The sequence below is a fragment of the Gobius niger genome, assembly GCF_951799975.1.
Source record: "Gobius niger genome assembly, chromosome: 11".
Taxonomy (NCBI): Eukaryota; Metazoa; Chordata; class Actinopteri; order Gobiiformes; family Gobiidae; genus Gobius; species Gobius niger.
In genome coordinates, this window is record NC_136862.1 from 16,209,346 (window position 1) to 16,231,752 (window position 22,407).

The 22,407-nt window shown below is 39.9% G+C and overlaps 2 protein-coding genes across 2 annotated transcripts in view; one reads left to right on the forward strand and one right to left on the reverse strand.

Annotated features, from left to right (window-relative positions):
- npas2 (neuronal PAS domain protein 2) overlaps nt 1-8,021 on the reverse strand; it is a 34,199-nt gene extending 26,178 nt beyond the window's left edge. Inside the window, exon 1 of the mRNA XM_079566142.1 lies at nt 7,817-8,021. The gene's annotated coding sequence lies outside the window, so the exon portion shown is untranslated. The remainder of the gene's footprint in view (nt 1-7,816) is intronic.
- Nucleotides 8,022-9,308: 1,287 nt separating this feature from the next.
- Nucleotides 9,309-21,418, forward strand: brwd3 (bromodomain and WD repeat domain containing 3). Its single transcript, XM_079566266.1, has 40 exons — nt 9,309-9,515; nt 9,669-9,727; nt 9,825-9,854; nt 10,035-10,094; nt 10,570-10,720; nt 10,808-10,906; nt 10,979-11,139; nt 11,231-11,452; nt 11,526-11,626; nt 11,705-11,772; nt 11,990-12,090; nt 12,165-12,205; nt 12,287-12,391; nt 12,478-12,628; nt 12,705-12,839; nt 12,919-13,047; nt 13,130-13,355; nt 13,431-13,571; nt 13,650-13,824; nt 13,902-13,995; nt 14,085-14,249; nt 14,549-14,619; nt 14,704-14,893; nt 14,972-15,082; nt 15,199-15,306; nt 15,397-15,521; nt 15,601-15,683; nt 15,770-15,881; nt 15,984-16,045; nt 16,154-16,309; nt 16,525-16,645; nt 16,755-16,880; nt 16,953-17,028; nt 17,114-17,164; nt 17,257-17,394; nt 17,477-17,629; nt 18,254-18,423; nt 18,881-18,969; nt 19,068-19,184; nt 19,259-21,418. Exons 1-40 carry the CDS (start codon nt 9,482-9,484, stop codon nt 19,996-19,998), a joined length of 5,247 nt encoding a protein of 1,748 aa, XP_079422392.1. The 5' UTR covers nt 9,309-9,481; the 3' UTR covers nt 19,999-21,418.
- Nucleotides 21,419-22,407: the final 989 nt, after the last annotated feature.

Here is a 22,407-nt window from a genome sequence, read left to right on the forward strand (position 1 = left end):
TAATTGCTTGGAATAATGTATGCCTTGATTTCTTGTTATAAAACCCCGTGCCGAGCAAAGACATGATTTAATAAAATAAATCAAGGGGGAAAGGAATTAAACTAGATTTGAGAAATGTGAAAAATTAGGTCACAGCGCTGAAACTGAAGAGAGAGAAAAGCAGACTAGACTCGCAGCTACTCATTCATTCACTTAGAATTATGATTAATTTAGAGGTTAACAGTAACCAGCCAGATTAATGCTTCAGGAAAAGTTCTGCATTTAGTTCAGTTCTGTCCTCAACATTTCCTCATTGACATATGAAGTAAACAAGTTACACAAGGTGCTGTGATAATGACATTCCCAAAGCACACATTAAGTTTGTTGATCAATGTTAAAACACCTGAATTAGCACTTATTTAAGGGCCCTAAAACTGTTTTTATTTATTTTTTCATCTTCATTTCATTTGACTATCAGGAAAAATGTCAGGTACAGGGCCTTTAAGGAACTGGTCATCTGCATCACTAGCAGAAGCCACATAATCAACAGGTGATAAAGGAAACTATACACATAAAATGCACTTTCTGAATCAATTCTGGGATCAATAGTGAGCCAAGAAGCAGGCCATTATAAGTAGTCAAATTTCAGAAGGGTTTACTTTGCACATGTCTTGTTTGGAACAAGCACGTAAGAGAAGGAACATATATACCAAACACAGAACACATGTCTTGGTAAGAGCTTGTTTTTAGCCTTTTAAAAATGTCTTCCCTCTCCTTTGTGCCAGCAGAGGACAGAACCAGGCGACTTGTAACCTCAGAAAAGTCAGAAAAGTGTTTAAGCTCCACCTTCTGAGACTGAGGCCCTTCGGAGTGAGCAGGCCTCTGTTATCCACTATGCTGTCGTGTGCTGGGCCCCGGGCAGCACAGAGCAGAACAAGAACAGCCTGAACAGGAGGATGTTTGCTAAGCTCTCATCCATCATGGACAGCACCTCGTTGTCTCATTGGCTCATTGACTGTAGAGGAGCTGAGCAGCTCCTTCAGTGGAAGACTGAAGGAGCTGCTCAGGTGACTCATCACCACTGTCAGACTACACAACGCTAGGCTACTGTAAAATAACTAATGTGCAATAACTTCAGTGCAAAACCACACTTTATCAATGACTATCAATGCACTGCCAATGTTGACATTTGATATTTTTGATATTTTATATGATTTTGCTCCTTTTAAAGTTTGCACAGTGTCTTTGAGAGCTGATTTCTTGTGAGATCAATAAAGTTCTATCTTATCTTATTTGACTTATCTTAATACAAACATGTTTCTTACTTTTTAGATTAATACAAATAAGTCCTTGTTTTAAGTAAAATCATTGTGATGGTGGGTTATTAGTTTTACTGTGGCATACTTGTAACTGAAATCTTCCATTTAAATTCTAAGTGATATATCATTCCCCTCCTGGAACCGCCACCTTAAAGGAATAGGCCACCGTTTTTACATACTGAGATATGTTCTTACCTTAGCTTTGACGAGTTCTTTAGGACCTGTCTGATCTTCCCCCGTGCCTTCAGGCACGTAAACACAGCGCAGACGGCGTTAGCATTTAGCCTCTCCTGCTCTCCACTATAGCTCCAACCATATTGTAAGGCGTAGTAATACCAGGAGTAGTTTGGCATCCACACAGTAAAGTGAAGATTACTGCGCAGTAAAGTGAAGATTACTGCGCGGATTTTGAACTACTCCTGGTATTATTACGCCTTACAATATAGTTCCCGTTTTTATCCGCTCAGAAAATCCACATTGTTTAATTTTGTGTATTATACTTTGTAGTGTAACACTTCACGTAACCATATTTAAATAGGGAAAACGTGGAAGAGCTTGGTAGCTTCTATCTTGACCTGGTTTGGAGCTATAGAGGAGAGAGGGAGAGGCTAAATGCTAGCGCCGTCTGCGCTGTGTTTACGTGATTGAAGGCACGGGTGAAGATCAGTCGGTCCTAAAGAACTCATCAAAGCTAAGGTAAGAACATATCTCAGAATGTAAAAACGGTGGCCTATTCCTTTAACGTGGTGGAGGGGTTTGAGCACCCGAATGATCCTGGGAGCTCTGTTGTCGGGGACTTTGTGCCCCTGGTAGGGTCTCCCATGGCAAACAGGTCCTATAGGTGAGAGCGGTTCAGGCCCGGTTTGAACCATGAGGCCGTCCTTCTGTGGACGCACCCCCTGCAGCAGGAGCCATAAGGGGCTGGTGCAATTTGATTTTGGCAGCTCCACAACCCAGAAATGGACAAGTGGAAGAAAATGGATGGATGGATGGTGATATATCATTAATTTTTTTTAAACTTAGGATAATTGGCAAAGCTGGTGAGTCTTTAGCAAACTAAACAATAGTTTAATTAAAAGAAAAGCAATCACTTGACAGAATAATATTTTTTTTATCACAGTCAAATTGAAAATTCCAATTGAAAGTTCCTTCCGCAGGCACTTGTTAATCATGCCGGCATTCAGACTTTATGAAACAATTACGCCATGGCTCAAATGAACAAACGGTCACTGACAGCATTATTTTGCAAAATAATATGCGACTTATTATAAAATCATATAATAATACAAAAATTTGCTAATAATGTTTTTGGTATGTGAGGGATGCTTCACTCAAACTTGCCTTGTAATTACAGATCTAACTATAGGCTCAATGCGGGTGGCCTGTCTGATTCAATGCAACACAGGCCCAAATCCTAAACATCCTTTCACCAGGTAGACCTTCCCCCAACTTTTCCTCATAATTATATTAGTTAAACAATCCTCAATGAACGACAAAATTATTGCAGCAGCCCTGTTATTATCATCTACTGCCAAGGAAAAGATGTAATCACCCACAGCGATGTGTGAGCGAGTATGTGGGTCAGGATTTCAGGGCAGGGCATGGGTGGAAAGGCCAACGCTGCTTTGTTTCACAGCCCAAGATCAAGTATAGAGGCTACATCCGCTTATTTCTACAGACAAAAACACTTTCGGGAGACATTAAAAACACAAAACACGCCCAAAACTTTAAAAAATAAAGACTGTAGAATGTTGAATGGTCATTTGAAACGATTTTGAACACATTAGGTTTGTTTTTTCTGGTAATAATGCATAGAAGGGGATTAAAATGTGTTAGGAAAGTACTCAGAAGATTTTGTTTGTTGCTGTTTTGAAATGTAATTATGCGAAATACAAGCAGAGGGTGACAGTCTAAGCGAGACTCACAGTGAAACCATTTAAAACAAGCTCAAAACAGAGAGAGTGCAGAGTTGTTAGCGTAGAGAATTACTGCCATGAACAAAACAATGTGAACTTTCAAAACAAAATAAACAATAATGACTTCAGCCAAGATCGACTTAATATTTAAGTGTTATAAAATGTGCACAATATGCAAAGGAAATTAATGTAATTTATGAACGCTCTGGAAATGCTGATCCCAGGATTTGGTCACTAAGGAAATTTACTTCTAAAACATTTGCTGGCAGGAAATGTATCATTAAGAAATGGAAGAATATTGACCTTCCCTCGAACCAGAAACAATGAAATGTACTTATTACATTGATATTATGTTTTTGGCGGAGCTGTGGGTGGATTGTTTCAGTTTTTTCTATTATATAACAATACATAAAAATGCTGATATCAAGTGAAGCTTTACCTCAATTTATGAAGTTCATCAATGAGTGTATTCAAATTCAAAACCACAAGCATCCTTCTATGCAATGATCTCAAGTGCCTCTTGCAAATGATTGGTGGAAAATATGACTGTATGTCTCCATTCCTATCTATTGCTGCTTCTTTTTCCCCTTTATGAAACTCTGCTTTCTATCTTCACAGAGTTTACAGAGCTTGATCAATGACAGCAGTGAGCACATAAATCTCAAAGTGGGAAGCTTTAGTTTCACAAACAAGCTACCGAAAGTCATTTCAATACTTACTGTATAACACACAGCAGTCTCATTTCATCACTTGACAGGAGAAGTAGCTTCACACAAACATAATAGAGGTCTCTCTGGAAATGTGGGCCAATAGTAATAATAACGTCTACATTTTTAATGCCATGAACTTGAGATCGTTAGCAAACGGAAAACAGTATTGATGACTTCTCAGATATGCACAGTAATGCCACATTGTTGATTAACAACAGTTTTTTAAGAAAAGACTGTCACAAAAGAAGTGTTTTCATCTCTAATGTTTTTTTTAAATCATGAGTCTAAAGTGTCCCTGAGAAAAAACTTAAATCAACCCAAGCATTTGCTGCACTGGCCTTGTCCTTATATGTTGTATCATTCTATTTTATATAACACATTTGTCAACTTTGGAGACTTCTTTTCAAATAACCAAAAGTAAAATTACTAATAATGAGGGGTAAGTTCTTGTAAAACAGATTCAACCCTCTCCTTTTATCTTACAGTGTCTTGGAACGGGTGCAAAGACAACACTGGCTTGTGTCTGTGCTCAAGTTTAACCTTTTGATGGTGCTAATAACTTGAATATGTTTCTCTTTTGACATTTTACACAGAGCAGATCAAAGGAAACAAAATAAATTTGATTAGATTTGAAGGAAATTATGTATTCAGGGTCAAAATTAATTCTGTGTAGTTCAGAAATTCAGGTTTGCTTTCTGAGTGGAGATAAAAACTGACCTGCCGAACATTAAAGGCAGACATCTGCTAGTCCTTTAATTTAGGCATCACACAACATTATGAAGAAATGCTCTACTTTACAGTTTACACAATAAAGGCAAACTGCAGAGTAACGCACATGAGGCCAACTCCCCGAGTCGCATCTAGGTCACACACAGGGGCCGGGCCACACTTATTGTGAAAACATGTATTCCCTGTAACACTGACCACACCTAGATCCTGACGTTTTGTCTTTAGGGAAAGTAAAAGAGCAGAGAGCACACTGTGCATGTAGTTGATGACAGTGACACCTAGGAATTCAGACAGATACATCATACATTATATAACGTGTTATAAGTTTTCATGACATCATGAACTCCATGTACTGAACATTCACCAGGAAACTTTTACATCATCGGGATAGGCTGAGTGGTCACCCTCAGGCTTTCAAAAGGTCTTTAGCATGTTGTCTAGATACTCAAATCCATTTCATGCTGCTGAATGAGAAGTCAAAGAAAAAGAAACAGTGGATTGTAAAATGCACGTAAATTGGGGTAAAGAAGAGCTGAGCCTGCAGCTACTGAGTACAATCATGACTGTGTGCGTTGGAGCAGGAGATTCGCGACAGCATAGAGAACTATGACGTTTGCTGGGACAGTTATATAACTGCAGCTGAACATTTCGTCTGTCACAGTCAGAAGGTTGGGGTGGCTAATGACAATATGTGATGCAGTCAAAAGTCATGTGCAACACTATGAAGGATGGAAGTAACGCAAATTCTTCGATAAAAGGGAAATGAAATGAAATACTGACACATGTGAATTGACTCGTATTGATAAAAAGCAAGTTATTTTGACAAATATATTTATCAATTCACAAATGGTGGTCATCAAGTCACAGTGGGGTTTATCAGTTCATGTCTCCTTTATCAAATCACAGCTGCGTTTATCAAGTCACGTTCAGACTAATATTTTTTGCTTGATAAAGAAGACTTAAATGGATAAGAAAACGATGATAAAAAACTTTTTTTTTTTGTGAATTGATAAAAAACTTTTATCAAAACAACTTTTATCAATATCATTTCACCGTTTTTAATTTAGATGTATTTTCATCACAGTTGCATTTATCAAATTCATATTTCCTTTTATCACAGAATTTTACAACGCAACATCAAGCACATTACTAAAGAGAATAGAGAGCAAAAATCTGCCGTACACCCTCTGTATTTGAGATTTTTTGTGTTGCTTGGTATGCCAGATGACCTTCCTGACACCCCACAGTCCTCTACATGGGCTTGGGACTTCAATATTTCCCCACACTAAAGGCAAGAGAAATAATCACCCTCGAGTGCAATGGACAAGTACATGTATGAGTGATGGGAACATCACAGCTAAGTTTGTGTGTGCTTTATACAAACATAGTACAGTCTTGTATTCTTTTAAATAGCAATCAGTATAACCCCAAGGAGGTCAGGACAGCCAGCCTGTAGTCACTTTTACAGTCAAGTTAAAAACATACTTATGCAGGTGGCACTTTAATAATATAGTAATGCATTGGTTTTATATAGCGCTGTTCTGGACACTCAAACATTACATTACATTGCATTACTCATTCACTCCATACTCCGTGGTGATAAACTACTATTGTAGCCATAGTTGCCCTGGGGTAGACTGACGGAAGCGAGGCTGCCAATCTGAGCCACCGACCACAACCGACTACACACTCACACTGTACATTGATCCAGGCTTCCTGGTGTTCCCCAGCGGTGTCCCATCAAAGTACCAACCAGGCCCTGCTTAGCTTCTGAGATCTGACAGGATCAGCACAGCAAAGGCGGGGTGGCCGGATTGTGTAACATTTTTCTTATTCTTTTGTCGGCCTTTTCACTTGTAACATTGTACAACAAATGAATTATAAATAATCAGCAGTATTTCGGTAATTGGGGTATCTGACAAAAAAGATAATTCTACTGACATACAGAGATCTAGTAAATTGCAATCTGTGACGTGAGCCAACCTGAAGTCAGATTTCTCTCCATTTCTGTGTGTTTAAAAAGAAACATGGGCTGAACATTCAACATTCATTCTATGTGGAGCAGAGCTCTCTTTTCTTAAAGAGACAGAGCCACAGCAAATACTTGACAGGAGCACAGCCTACAACCATTTGTGCATGCCCAGTCACACTAAGCAGCTCTAGCAATATTCAGACTAGCGTTCAGTTTAAGCTTGCAGGACATGGCCCAGTAACCTACTTTCCCCACAACATGCTCTGTAACATCAGAGATGGAGCTCTATGTCATCAGAAACAAAACCTTCACAGCACAAATTCAGCTCAAAATACAATCAATAATAGACAGCACAATTTAGGCAAGATGACAACAATGAAACAGTTGTTGGTGTAAGGACAAATGAGACATAACTAAGACCAAAACCAACAAAACTCTATCTCACAGGTCATCTGTTATGAAATGCCATATGTCATAACTCAAAGATATGCTCAGTGCAGATTTTTTCACAGAAGAATACTCTTTGGGCACAAAGTAGAATGTAATAATTTGTTATTACAAAAAAATGATATGCCAACTTAGTACTCCTACAACAGAGTAGACCGATGTACTAAATTCTACATCAAAAAGCAAAGCTCTTCCTTAACCTCCACAAAGGTCCTTAAAGGCAAAAAAGATTCCATGATTCATGACTCAGAAGGCAGACCCAAATGTTTAGCAGCATGATGTAAGAGGAGCATATGGTACAGTGAGCACCCCGGTTCAGTCATCAGCCACCCTGACCCCCTCAGCTGTGAACAAAAACCTCATATCTATTCATGTTAGTGACTAAATCTTCACACCAACACCGAGCCAGGCCAACACTTATGTCACTCAAGCTTATGATGAAACTTCAAAGGTACTCGGGCTCTTAATAAATTAAATTGGATAGTCTGATGAAAATGTAAAAAAAAATTAAAAATTAAAAAATTAAAAAAAGAAGCACGTTTTATATAGAATTGTCAATCAATTTCCCGCAACTCTTAAATCTACTTTTTTATTTTTTATTTTACTTTATTGCAGTCACAGATACAAAAAGAAATAGCTCTATGATAGACCTATGAGAGCATTGATTTAAGGTAACCCTGTTGTCCCAGATCACACTCACATCTTGGTAAATTTCACAAGGCCAGTAGTAGTGGGCTAACTTACCTTGTTTCAGTGCTGGTCAGACTGATAAAAAACACGAGCATATGGGGTTTTGCTCGGTGCAACGCCGTTCTCCTGTAATCCAAAAAGTTTCAAGTTGACACTGGCCGTCTCGCGCGCAGTGACATTCGTGGAGAATTCTGGTGAAGAATGGTATCGCTCAGGCACAGTCCAACCACGTCCACGCTTTAGATTTACACATTAATAATCGAGCAGTGATTGATGCATACCTTGGTGACGGGTGACGCTACATGAACAGAAAGCAAGCAGGCTGTGACTCTGCGGAATTAGCTCCTCCCACTGAGTTTTACGCAAGTCTAGTTTGTAGCCTACCCAAAACTTTCCAAGTGTCTGAGCTACAGGTGGAGAGACCCACATTTACACGAGCCATTATTTGGGAGGACTAGAACAAACCTGTATTTCTAATTTAATAGAGCTGTCTCGGAGCAATAACGTCATATTGAAATGCTATTCACTCAGCCACATCATTAAAAGCTAATAGGAAAATAAGAAACTAAATGAGATGCAAATAATTGAAACAAATAAAATGCAAGAGCGCCACCTATTGGCCATAGATAGATTTGGACCATGTGGAAACACCAGGAAGCCTGGATATAATATGTAGAGTGAGTGGTTGGTGATGGACGGAGGGGCCGATGGTGCAGACTGGTATCCTCGCTTCCATCAGTCTACCCCAGGGCAGCTGTGGCTTCAAAAGTAGCTTACCGCCACCAAGTATGGAGTGAATGAATAATACAATGTAACGCGTCTTTGGGTGACCACAAAAGCGCTACATAAAACCAATGCATTATTATTATTATTATTATCATAAGTAGTAGTAGTAGTAGTAGTAGTAGTAGTAGTAGTAGTAGTAGTATAGATCATTTAATTGGACATCTAAATTAATGTCCAGGCTCCAGCAAAAGGGGAAATAGGCCTAAAGTTTCTCTCTATAAATTCAAGAAAGATCTAAAATACATGAAGATTTCCAAACTCTTTATGTTATTGATGGTATGGTACCGTATCCGGCAGAATTAATGTTTCTATGCGGGCTCTAGGATGAAAAGACTGGAGTGTTGTTGTAGTAGCCTCTTTAGATTGTTGTTGATAAAGAGTTATCACGTTGAATAACAGTGCTACTGCTCTATTACATGTGACTCATAAAGTGAAACAAAAGCCAAAGGTAACATAGGTGAAAATGAGGTGGTTGTAGTTCACAGAGCATTCACTAGCAGCTTCCTTTTTCTTTCCAGTGAAGAGACTGAACTTGGGGGGGGACGTCTACAAATGTACAATTCCTGTGGTCAAAGACAATACAAGTCATTCAAATGTCATAATATATTTTAATTGCCTTATTATTACAACAACAGGAGAACATTTGAGGGGAAGTGAAAGAAAACTCATTTATCAAAATTGAAGAATTAATTTATTATTAAAAAGATAAGACATGTATGAACAACAAACAGTACAGTTTTAATGTGTTATGTTATGTACAATGCTCACTGGAGGGCGCTACACCCATAGCTCCAGGTGGTCCGCACAACTTGGAAAGGAGGAGGCCATTCACTTAGCCTGCTTTAGCTAAACACAGTAGCCACTGCTAGCTAGCCGGTGGCTAACGAGCAGGCTACGGCATCTGTTTGGCTTAATGTCGCCCCGCATAAAATCATGGCAGGAGACCAATGTTCACAAATAGAAGCGGGTAAGCAAACTTGGATTTAACACATACATATCCACGTCCATATTTATCTCTTGTCTCGGGCTTGTAACCTAAGTGGACGAGCCGAGCCAATGGGTAGCTTTAGTTAGCTCAACAAGACCAAACAAGTATAAAGCCCTGTTGTTATCTTTTCAGAGCTTTATTACCTTATTGCGAGATTCCTGCATTCCGGACCATGTAAAAAAACAGCACAGGTAAAACAAAATAACATTTGCATTGCCGAACTCTTACATTTTTAACTATATACGTGCTAACCCTGGAAGCTAATGCTAACTGTGTCCGTGTTGTTAGATTCTCGTTGAAGAGCTGGAAGAGTATGAGGTAACTTCAGCGGCACCTTTCTCTTTTTATTCTCGTGTGTGGCTTCCGTAATGATGTCAAGTTTGTCAACATTGAGAAATATATTACTAGTAACGATATTTATTTGAAAAATGTGCTCCGTATGGTCGGATAGCGGATAACCCTGTTGTACCGAATCTTAAATTGTTTTTTATTCTTTAGTTGATTCCAGAGCGATGGAGTTGGGACGGGAAGAAATCCAAACGCACCTTTGATGACTGGGTAGGTGTATTTAACTTGTATTAGCTTTATTTTCAACCAAATGTACCGTCATTATGCAAATCGAAACTAAAGTTTACAGTGTGCTTAATCACACATTATTTCGCGTTAGGCGTAGTGATTTGGGGATTTTATGTTGGTAAATCAAATTCGTTATATTTTTGTATAGGCCTGTTCATAAATAGACTCGGAGTCGCTATTGTGTAGTCGAGGGATGGAGAAGGCCGTTTTTAGCCAGTTAAGATTGGTTGAAATCGGGCTAAGGCGTTGTCAATATGTGTTTTGGCCAATCAGAGCACAGTTCCTTCTAACCGGAAGAAAAGATGCATGCATTATGATTGGACGATTCTGCTAGGACCCGCCCTCGCTGCTTTTCCTTCATGTACTTAAAAATAAAGCTGTTTATACGCTAAATTTAAAACTCCAAAATATATCCTCCTTTATCACTTTATGAAAATGTGTGGTATTTTGTTTCCAGGTGGTTCTGAATCAACATATTCCAGATGATTTTTTGCTCCATATCTGCAAAAGGATTGGCCCATTAATAGAAAAAGAGATCCCACCGAGTGTCCCTGGGGTTCAATCTCTCCTAGGTCTTGGAAGGCAGTCACTGCTTCGCACCACCAAAAGTCAGTAAATTCTATTTAATCTTTCTCTTGTGTTGCAATTGCCATATTCTTGTGTCTATGTAAACATATGCCTTGCAATAAATTAAGGTTGCTGCCACAAAGTCTGCAGTGGTTCTACAGTTGCGGCTCTTCATCGAGGCAGACCACCTGAACCTCCAGTTAAAAATGGAACCGTTCCTAATGTTGGTGGGTTGCAGCCTGTATTTCATAAAAAAATATTTTTGTATTGTTTTTTTAATAATAATTTTGTCTGTCCAGTATCTATTGTGGGGGCTCGTCAGGCCACCGGAGTCGCCCGATTTGGTCATTCTTTCCCTTCTTCATCGTATCAGCACATGAAGATTCACAAGCGTGTCCTGGGACACTTGTCATCAGTTTACTGTATAGCCTTTGACCGTACTGGCCATCGGATATTCACAGTAAGATTATATAATGTTCTCATTATTTGTGATCTGTCGTCTTGTTTGGGTTCCTTTATCCACACATTGCCTGTGTCTCTTATTGTTTTAGGGTTCAGATGACTGCCTTGTGAAGATTTGGGATACTAATGATGGTCGTCTGTTGGCAACACTTCGAGGTCATTCTGCAGAGATCTGTGATATGACTGTCAACTATGAGAATACTCTGTTAGCCTCGGCCAGCTGTGATAAGATCATAAGAGTGTGGTGCCTCCGGACATGTGCCCCCATCTCTGTGCTGCAGGCTCACCAGGCCTCCATTACAGCTATACAAGTGAGTAACATGTGATACAATATTTATTTGCCCAGTTTAACATCATTAACAACACATCGTTTCTGTCACACAGTTTTGTCCTGCTGTTAAAGGATCAATGAGGTACCTTGCATCGACAGGCGCAGATGGTATGGTGTGCTTTTGGAAATGGCACTCAGAGACCCTGAAATTCAAGTAACCACTAAAATTGGGATTGAAATTTATAGAAATTTATGCCGGAGGGTTTTTTTCTAACCTTTTTTATCTTTTTAGTGATCAGCCAACCAAATTTGAACGATCCCGCCCAGGAGTTCAGGTGTCCACATCTTCTTTTAGCGGTGGTAAGAAAATTCTTAATCAAAAAATTGACCTTTTAGCTTGTGTATTATTTATGTGTTAAATACATGTTTTCCAGTGTATTGCATATTTCAATTTTCTAACTCTTAAATTAAAGTGTGCTTAAGTTTGTATTGTATTGTGTTTTATTTGTATTAATATTTTTTTGCTTTTTTAAATATGTCTGTCTGCTTAAACTTCTGCTGTCCACCCTCTCTAAAGGTGGTATGTTTATGGCAACTGGCGGCACAGACCATATGGTCAGGATCTACTATCTTGGTGGTGAAGCACCCATGAAAGTGTCTGAAATTGATGGCCATACTGTAAGTTTACTGAGGATAAATCTTTGTTATTTTTCAGCATAAATGTATACTTGCGTTTTTAATGTTCCTTTCAGGACAAAGTTGTGGTAGTGCAGTTCAGCAATAACAGTGACTGGTAAGCATGGTGTTTGCTTTTGAGATTTATGTTTTTTGCTGCCTTGCTACAGACCTACTAACTGTGTGGTTTTGTCTGCAGCCTCAGATTTGTAAGTGGCAGTCGCGATGGCACAGCCAGAATCTGGCATTACCAGCAACAAGCGTGGAAGAGCACCACTTTAGACATGACTACAAAACTACCAGGGTTAGAGAGAATCAGCTTAATTATAAGTGTGGGTCTGAACACTACTTTCAGTACTAGTGTTTTACAAGACTATTTTTTGTTTTCAGGTGTAATGCAGTTAATCCAGAAGAAAAGGTCAAACTTGTTGTGACCATGGTGGCTTGGGACCGGGCCGATCGCACGGTCATCACAGCTGTGTCTAACTACCTGCTCAAAGTGTGGAACTCCACAACTGGACAGCTGCTGCATAATCTGTCTGTAGGTAGCGCTCCCATTTCTATGACATCATCAATGTATAGCATTGTGGTTGACATTCATTTGTTTTGGTGGTTAGGGTCATGACGATGAGGTGTTTGTGCTGGAATCACACCCCACTGACTCGCGTGTACTTCTCTCTGCTGGTCACGATGGGAACATTTACCTGTGGGACCTCACAAAGGGAGTCAAAATCCGCAACTTCTTCAATATGGTATTAAAATAATTGCAAACCTAATTAAGGAACTTCAAAATGTTCATAATTTTTGATTACAAATCAAATTTGTTAACAGATTGAAGGACAAGGACATGGTGCTATTTATGACTGCAAGTTCTCCGCTGATGGACAGCATTTTGCAGGCACTGACTCTCACGGTCATTTGCTCGTCTTTGGCTTTGGCTGTAGCAGACCTTATGAAAAGGTAATTGCTGCAACAAATACTATAAGTAAAATGATTGAGGATTGTTTCTTTATGATATGTTTTTCATTTTTATCCATTGCAGATCCCAGATCAGATGTTCTTCCATACAGACTACAGACCACTAATCCGGGATTCTAATAACTATGTCCTGGATGAGCAGACCCAGCAGGCCCCACATCTCATGCCGCCTCCGTTTTTAGTAGATGTTGATGGGAATCCTCACCCCTCTCATTTCCAGCGCCTTGTGCCAGGAAGAGAAAACTGCAAGGACGATCAACTAATACCTCAACTTGGTTACGTGGCTAATGGTAAAGTCTCTTGATCGTTTATCTTGAAGCATATAAATCTGTATCTCCAGGGATTAACAGAAATGTCTCACCTAGGTGATGGGGAGTTAGTGGAGCAGGTTATTGGGCAACAAGCAGAAAATGGAGAAAGCATATTGGACAGCCTGATACGACAATTACAAAATGAACAAGATGGTCGTGAAAATGCAGAGCAATCGGCGGGAGATGATCCGAGAGGTTGGCTTTGCTCAGTGAATGTAGTGTCTGTTTTATTTGAGGTTTCTTAGCACATTGATAGTTAATTTGTATTTTTAGATGGTGAAGCAGAAGAAGGTGCGGAGCAGTCTGGAGAGCCACACAGAAGTGGACAGGTTGATGGTGTGTGGCAAATGCAGCACAATAATCTACGCAGTCAAGTGGCCACGGAAAGAGACCTGCTGGCCTGGAGCCGCAGAGTTGTGGTTAATGAAGTGCCTCAAGCTATGTATAGGTGAGAAATTATCTTTACCAAGAATAATTCTGATGATGATTAATTGGACAAGAATCTTACTATAATGCTTTGATCAGAATTTTGGAGGAGTGCAGACAATCCAAAGGTGACATGGAGTGTGTCCTGTACAACGCTGAACGAAGGAAGAAACCTTTATCGTTCCAGTCCCAGGTGATTGACACTGACACAATACCAGATTTCTTTTCAATATTCCACATCTCAGTTTGGTCTTTTGTAATTGTGGTTTTACACTTTTCTAGACTGAGCCCCTGGGATCTCAACGCTCTCTCCGACCAACAAAGAAGCCAAAACAAAAGCATGCCTATCAGACGCGCTCTGCACAAGTGCGACGTGTGAGGAGCAGACGAACGTCCAGCACTCGCCGTAATTCAGACAGCCAGCTCGAATCAGAGAGTGATGGAGAGGTAAGATGTAGATACCTGAAAGACCACTCATGGGAACAGATTGCCGTATGTTTGTATGTGTGTATTAGTATTAGTATTAGTATTATTATTAGTTTTAGTTTAAGTATTATAATCCTTTATTGATCTCCATAATGGAGAAACTGTAACTTGAAGCTTGTTGCATTCAGCTCTCAAGTAAAACACTCAGGAAATGTGCAAACATTAAATAGTAAATAGAGGTATCTTATGTACAATGATTAATAGCAAAAAGCTGGGAACTTTTAATCAATTTCGTAATGCATAAATGTACATGATGACAGGCAGCTGAGCGCGGGGATGCTAGTAATGCATCATCTAACGAAGATCATTGGCAAAGTGAGAGCAGCTCAAGGTAAGACATTTTTGATCTGTTTAATTGTAAAAGTTAAATTTTTCTATGTCTATTTTTTTTTTATGTTTTTAAATTACTTTATAGTGATTCCTCAAGTGAATATTCGGACTGGACTGCTGATGCTGGGATCAACCTCCAGCCCCCAAAACGTTCATCCCGAAGGCCTGCGCCCCCTGCTGGTTTCAGTAGCTCTGAAGATGAAGGAGGAGAAGACAGAACCACAGAAACCAAAAAAAATATTGAAGAATCAAAGAAACCCAAAGAAACCAAACAGGTAACACAGAGGCCATGTTTTGTATTTAAAAGTATTGTGAGTTAAACAATAAAACAATATCATGTTTTATGTTCATAGAAACCTACATCATCTCTGGCTGGTCTCAATGCAGAGGAGTGGCTCCCACCATCCTGGATAATGGACACAATCCCACGGCGGTCTCCCTTTGTTCCACAGATGGGTGATGAGGTGTTAATTAAAATCCTTTTTCATATATAATTCAGAATTGGAAGAATTTCTAGGAGCCATTGAATGATATACTTGTGTTACTGGTATCTAAGCCCTCAATATGTGTTTTATTCTAGCTGATCTACTTCAAGCAGGGCCATCAGGCCTATGTTAGAGCTGTCCGCAGAGCTAAAGCCTACAGCATTAACCCCCAGAAACAGCCATGGAACAGACTAAACCTCAGGGTGAGTCACACCAGCCAATGCTGCAACACACAACCATGTGTTTATTTCTCTTAATGCGGCACCTGACCACACTCTTTGTTTTTTGTTTAGGACCAGGAATCCGTAAAGGTAGTAGGTATTAAATATGAAGTTGGACCTCCCACTGTCTGCTGCCTAAAGCTGGCTTTTCTAGACCCAGTCTCAGGGAAAATGACAAACAACTCTTTCTCCTTAAAGTGAGCTTATATTTCTTACACTTGTGATATCCAAACAATTTTTGTTTTTTTTTATGATCTTTGTCCTCTTGTCCCACAGGTACCATGACATGCCAGATGTTATAGACTTTCTGGTTCTTCAGCAGTTTTATAACGAGGCTCGAGAGCATAACTGGCAGCCAGGTGAGACAGCTGCCAGTTTTAAGAATAGCTCTTAGTTATAACACATTATTTTTGTCATGTGTGTGCAAATTCATACTTGTGTGCAGATATGCGGTTTCGCAGCATTATTGATGACGCTTGGTGGTTTGGCACTATTGAAGACCAGGAGCCTCTGCAGCTTGAGTATCCGGACAGCCTTTTTCAGTGCTTTGCTGTAAAGTAAGTCTGAGGCAGTGGAACACAGAACTTCTTACACCTTGTTACATAATCAGTTATTATCCCTGTAAAAGGCCTACTAAAGCATTAATTATATTTATTCAGATGGGATAATGGAGAGTGCGAGAAAATGAGTCCGTGGGACATGGAGCCGATACCGGAGGAAGGCAAGTGAAATAAAGTGACATCCAGCTGATCTATGAACACAATATGACTAAATTATCAAAATTTGTGGCTGTAGTAAACTTAAAATAACTAAGACTGTGGTGTTACAGCTGCTCTGCCAGAGCAGGTTGGGGACGGCATGTCGGTCGCTGAGGAGGAGTTGAACGCTCTGCTTTACGAACCTCAGGAAGGAGAGTGGGGCGCTCACACACGAGACGAAGAGTGTGACCGGGTTTTGCAAGGCATCGATGACCTCCTGACACTGGGTTAGTTTTCAGCACTTGCCATCAAAAATATAGAAGACTGCAAGTGTTCATGGATTAATTATAATTTGAACACATCCACAGATCTACAGAGTACATAAATGTTCTTTTTTTCCTTTTTCTTTTTTTTACTGTGTGATCCGAACAACAAGCCTTGTAAGGGACAAAATAAAAGGAACTGAATTGATTTATGACTAAAATCAGTCATTGTTGTTTAGATTCTGCCAAGGCTTTTGCATTACCTGTAAACCTGAAAGACTATCCTCTGTACTGCACTGTGGTGGCTTACCCAACTGACCTCAGCACCATCCGCAAAAGACTGGAGAACCGCTTCTACAGGTGAAGAGGGCATTTCACGTGGCAAAGTGGCACCTAAAACATAACTTTACATTACATTTAGAGTTTGCTTTTGGTAAATGTGGAATTAAGTTGTATTGTTTTGCTGCAGGCGAATCTCTGCATTAATGTGGGAGGTGCGTTACATCGAACATAATGCACGCACTTTTAATGAGCCTCAGAGCCCCATTGTGGCAGCCGCAAAGGTAGTGACAGACGTGCTACTTCATTACATCGGGTATGTACTTGAAATAATGTAGCTATTCTTTGTGGGATCCATGACAAAAATAAGTTTCTCTGACTCCACCAGAGACCAGAGCTGCACGGACATCCTCGATCTGTATCACAAGCTAAAGTTTGAGGTCAGCAGTGGAGAGGAAGCTGAGGTGAGACCAGGATAATCATTATACTTATGTATTTGGCTGGGTTTGTATTGCCTTCTATATCTCCTGTCATCTTGATATCCTACAGGTTGATGTGGACATTGACTCTGATGTCCCAGGGACATCCAAAGGACGGCGGGTAAGAAGGGTTGGGGTTATGCTTTCTTTCTCCAAGTCACTTTCCTAATGAACCTTCATATTATTACAGATACTAACCTTTTTGTCTTTTAGAGCACCAAGCAAAAGATCCGCGGTGTGGCATTAGATTCCAAAGCCTGGAGTGGACAGTGTCGAGAGCTGCTTCGACGAATGGTGGTTTCTCCTGATTCTGAACCTTTCAGACAACCTGTGGACCTTTTTGAGTATCCTGTAAGGAGTATAGAATTTTGAAAAATATTATAAAGATTGTATTATTGATTCTTTTTCTTTCACTCTTTTTGTTTTGGTTTAGGACTATCGGGACATAATTGACACTCCTATGGATCTGTGTACTGTGTCAGAGACCCTGATGGCAGGAAACTATGAAAATCCAATGGAATTTGCCAAAGATGTTCGGCTCATCTTCAGCAACTCAAGAGCATACACACCAAACAAGAAATCAAAGGTAAATCATTATTTAAAGTAGAAGAAGTCCGTAAGACTGCAAAATTAGGAGATATATATATATATTTTTTGAAGTAAAGGATCTGGCTCTCTCTACCCCTCCCCTCCTGATTGGACCGGAGAGCCCCTCCTCATTGCCTGTGCACAAGAAAGCACGTCTCATTGGTCCAATCGTAATCCTGCAATTCTGATTTGTGAGATCAGCAAAGGGAGGGACTTAATTGTTTCATGTTACTTACTTTAAGACAGAATGCAGGCCCAGAAGGTGAAAGGTCGAAGGTCTGTTAAATTTAGACTTAAAAATTCACTTTAAAGGGGCTGGATGCAAGTTGGCCATTTTACACTCACTACTGCCACCTCAGACCATATGTGTAACTGCACCTTCTATATTAAGCTCGTGCATGACGACAATTCGGACCCGAAGTGACACCTTTTTGAGTGACAGTGCAGGATTTTAGAGGCAGTTGTGGTGAACAGGTCTGAGCTCATTCTACACATTAGGACATGGCTGGAACATGTAGGGGAGGAAAATACAACATTTGTAAACTCCCTATAGTCCCTTTTAATGTAGAAAAAAAAAAAAGAAGAAGCATATTCTACAAATCTTTTATCACTTTCTGCCTAGATCTACACCATGACTCTCAGCTTGTCGGCCTACTTTGAAACGAACATCATTTCCATCATCGCAGACCACAAATCTGCCATTCAGAATGAACGCCGAACTCGTCAGAGGCAGACTTATAGAGACCAACTTCAAAATGGTGGCAGCTCCCCCACTCACAGCTTGTCCCCAAGGTAAGCAGCTTCGAAATTTACAAATCATATCCTCAAACTACATGGCATATTTGATATCAAACCATGTTTTTTTATTAAAGGCTCTCTACCTGATTTTTTGATTGCCAACAATGAAATTAAAAAAAGTAAATAGTAGTTGTGGTCCAAACTCAATCGTAACTTTCCTTATATCTTTGTAGCATCCAAATTCTTTACAGGGACAGGTTTATAGGCAAATTTCACAACCTGCAGGGTCACTCTGCTACAAAATGCTACCTAAATAGCCTGAAATTCATACAAATAATTTATAATTTGATACACGCTGTTTTCCCTACAAGTATTTGAGTTTGCAATATACTTAAGGAGGATAAAATAATTTTCATTCCATTTCTAGGAGTAAAATCAGGTATAGCTCCTTTAATAATGCTATGGTGTCTGTATTGTACTTTTTTATTTATGCCCTAATATTTTTCTTTAGTCCTAAAGGGAAGCAAAAATCAAGCAAGGGTTCAAAACCCAAAAAATCCAAGACCTCATCAAAAAGCACTGTGCGAAGATCACTTCAAGGTATTGAAATAATTGAGTACATAGCAGCATACTGAGTAATGTTTTCACCATAACGATGAAAATTAGTGGTACATTTGAAAACTTTTTCGTGGTCATAGCTCACAGTGGGAGTGTAGCAGAAGAGGACAGTGAGCCGTCTTCCCCGAGTTCAGGAACAAGCAGCAACAGCAGAAGCCAAGGCTCTCGTGCGACGCACAGTAAAGCCACTCACTCAGGTATGAGACCGTGCACTGCACCGGCAAACTAGATATTATGTGAAAAGTGATTACATGTTTCATTTGTTTGACAGGACACCAGCACAGAGGGACCTTGGATGAGCGGCACGTTGAACAGTTGGACGATGAAGCCTCAGGATCCAACAGCTCTTCGTCAGACTCTTCTTCTTCCTCATCTTCCTCATCCTCTTCGTCGTCTTCAGACAGCGAGAACAGCTCAGACTCTGAGACCGAGCAGTTTGTGGAAGGAGGGGACCACGACTATAGCAAGGCCCCCTGCAGGCCAGCGCGCCCCTCTGCAAAGGGTAAAGAAGCGGTCTCAGGGAAACGCAGGCACAAGGAGGAAGAAGAGTCCAGTCAGAGGCCGAAACGAGCCCGAGTTCAGCTTCAGGAGGAGGAAGAGGAGGAGGAGGAGGAGGAAGAGGAGGAGGAGGAATTGGTGCTGCGGCCCGTTGTCGGTCAACATGACGACGAGGAGGAGCCCGAGGAGGAGGAGCCGGAGGAAGACGACGAGGTAGAAGAGGATGAGGAGGACAAGGAAGAGGAGGAAGAAGAAGAAGAGGAGGAGGATGATGAGGGGGACAGCTCTGAGCCACAAACAACAGCAAACAGTGCCAGAATCATTCAGCTCAAGTCTCAGAGAGTGAGCACACGGAATCAGGGGCGCAGGACAGTGGTGTACAGAGACGGAGACTCGGACGAAGAGGGAGCCAAGCAGGATCCTCTCAATCTGGGCAGGTCCCGCTCTGGACGAGTGCGGCGCATGACGGAAAAGGCGCGTGTCAGTCACCTCATGGGATGGGGGGGTCACTAAAGAAACTTGAACAAATCTGTTGAAATTAGGAACACTGCAGGGATTTTTGCATTGTACAAGTGTATATGTTGAATATATAGAGAGACCTGTTTTTTATTTGAGACTGCTAAAGACTGATTGCTGGTGCTCGTATCTGTTGCCAAGGATTTTTTCCCATGGTCGACTGGAGTTACTGTTCAGTTCACCTCGGCCTTATTGATCAGGAGAACAGTGCTACTTCTTTTGTCCTGTTCAATTTGCATCTACATCTCAATACTTTTTCTCCTAGTCACCAAAGACGGATCGGAAAATGCCAAACTGGTGCTCATTTCTTTTTTTTCCTCCAGAAACATGTTGTCACACTTATGTGAAACACATACATCATTAAGATTACAGATGTCAATTTTTGGTACAACTTTTGGTTTTCACTACTGCCACATAAGCCTTAGTTTTAAAATCCCACTTCCTGTTTTTTATGTGACTATAGTACTGCTAGCTATGGATACAGTTTAGAATTGTTTGATTCAATTTAGGGATTTTTGTACAAATCATAGTAATACAGCTACAGCCTGTCCTGGACCTCTTTATCCTTAAAATGCGTAACATAACTCTAATTTTACAGGGCTCAATAATCTGGTGCTTTAAATTTGAGAGTTGTTTTTGTTTTGTTTTTTTCTCCACTTATTACACTCTGAATGGTGTTTGCATTTCTTGGTTTATAAATTCGGCAGATTGTCACTGTTGCTAACAAATCCTCTCAGCCAGAAATCAGCAAAGGCTCCCTGGCCAGCTTTCCTCCACATAAATATTTATTTTTACATAATGTAATTGTATTTTTTGCATTAGGTTGTGAAAAAGGGTTTTGCACATTTATCCACATGGCAGCTGAATATGAAAGATGAGATAACCTCACTTTTCTTTAGGAATGTTTATATTTTTTGTGTTCTGTCCATGTTTTTTTTCTGCGTTTAATAGGAATCAACAAGAAACCTCACTCTGCCTGTGTTTGATTGTCAAATTTAAAGGCAAATGCCTTGGACTTGTATTAAGAATCATGTCTATCGGCTCAAAACATGATTCTTCTGTAGTATTAATTTGGTTTTGGCTTCTGATAAAGCTGTGCTGTAATGCTACACAGTCAGTCTTTGAGTTCAGCAGCTTGTTATACAATAGTCGACAGCAGCATTTGAATCCTGGTCCTCAGTCATGACCACTTCATCACTGAGGAGGTACGTACAATTAACTGTGTGGAGTTGGGTTTTCAGACAAAGTTAGTTTGTTGACAGCATAAACTGGTGTTTCTGGTTGATTGTGATTAAACTGAGATTTACATTTTAAGATTTACAATATTGTATGCGTTTTTTAGTCCTGCCGCTAATCATCACTTTAGACAATAATAATCTCCAATAAGTGGAATTAGAGTATGACCTTTTATATACATGTTTTTGATGGTGTGTGCTTTTTAATAAATACACTTTCTTTTAATATATATATTTTTTCCCTTGACTATATTTTTGAGGTTTTGAGGCCTGTTTGGGAAGTTGTCATGGCCATGTTAGCCGAGCTCTTGGCGTGTGACCCAACTGTACCATTTATGACTGGATGAACGCGCTGAAGGCTGGGTGAGTCAGACGACCAACAAACAAGGTTGAGCTGTGACGCACAGCCCTCCACCACACCTAGAAACTGCAGACAGAGGGGATCAGTGAAACTCGGTGCTAAAGGTCATTAAGAAAGACGTATTAGTAGTAGTATTAAAAAAAAAACAAGAACACTATAAATATTGATCATGGCTTCCTCATTTAAATCAAATAATGGCTTCACATTCACTTACCAACTGACCTTCAGATTTTCTTATATCGTATTATTTTCTTACTTTTGTGGTATTTTGTGTGGAGTGTGTACACAAACAGGACTACGATGGTGTTATAGATTTTTATTGATGCACTGACAGACAAACTGTTAACATGACCGGACTAATTTTCTCAGAGAACACTATGACAGCAAAGAGCTTTATTACTACATATTAAAGCTACACTATTGTAAACAGCAATTTCATTTAAGTCAAACGAATCCACAGAACATTAACACTGTGCCTAGTCCAAACTCGGTTAGCTTTGCAAATGCATTTTTAATAATACTAGATACATGTAGCTATGTGTAAAGTTTGTACATACAATGCTTTTGATTCGAAGTGAATTGAAACATGTACAAACATTTTCCAATAGGAACGGTTTGGTCCTATTATTTAAAGCCACACCGCGTAACATTTCATCCAAGGAACAGAATTAAATACAAGCATTGTTTTTTTTATTGCAGATGTAGAATACTTTAAAAATGAACAAAGATAGATGTTTACTATGAGCGGCTCACCTTTCCTAAAATCTGACTTGTAACTTTTACTGAGTGCGGGGACGTCTCCAGCTCATC

Excerpts from the sequence above, each read along its gene's own strand:
- brwd3 (XM_079566266.1), top strand. The coding sequence starts at position 9,482 with ATGGCAGGAGACCAATGTTCACAAATAGAAGCGG. Across the intron at positions 12,840-12,918 it reads TCCGCAACTTCTTCAATATG|ATTGAAGGACAAGGACATGG; the intron begins GTATTAAAATAA and ends ATTTGTTAACAG. Across the intron at positions 15,684-15,769 it reads AGAGCATAACTGGCAGCCAG|ATATGCGGTTTCGCAGCATT; the intron begins GTGAGACAGCTG and ends ACTTGTGTGCAG.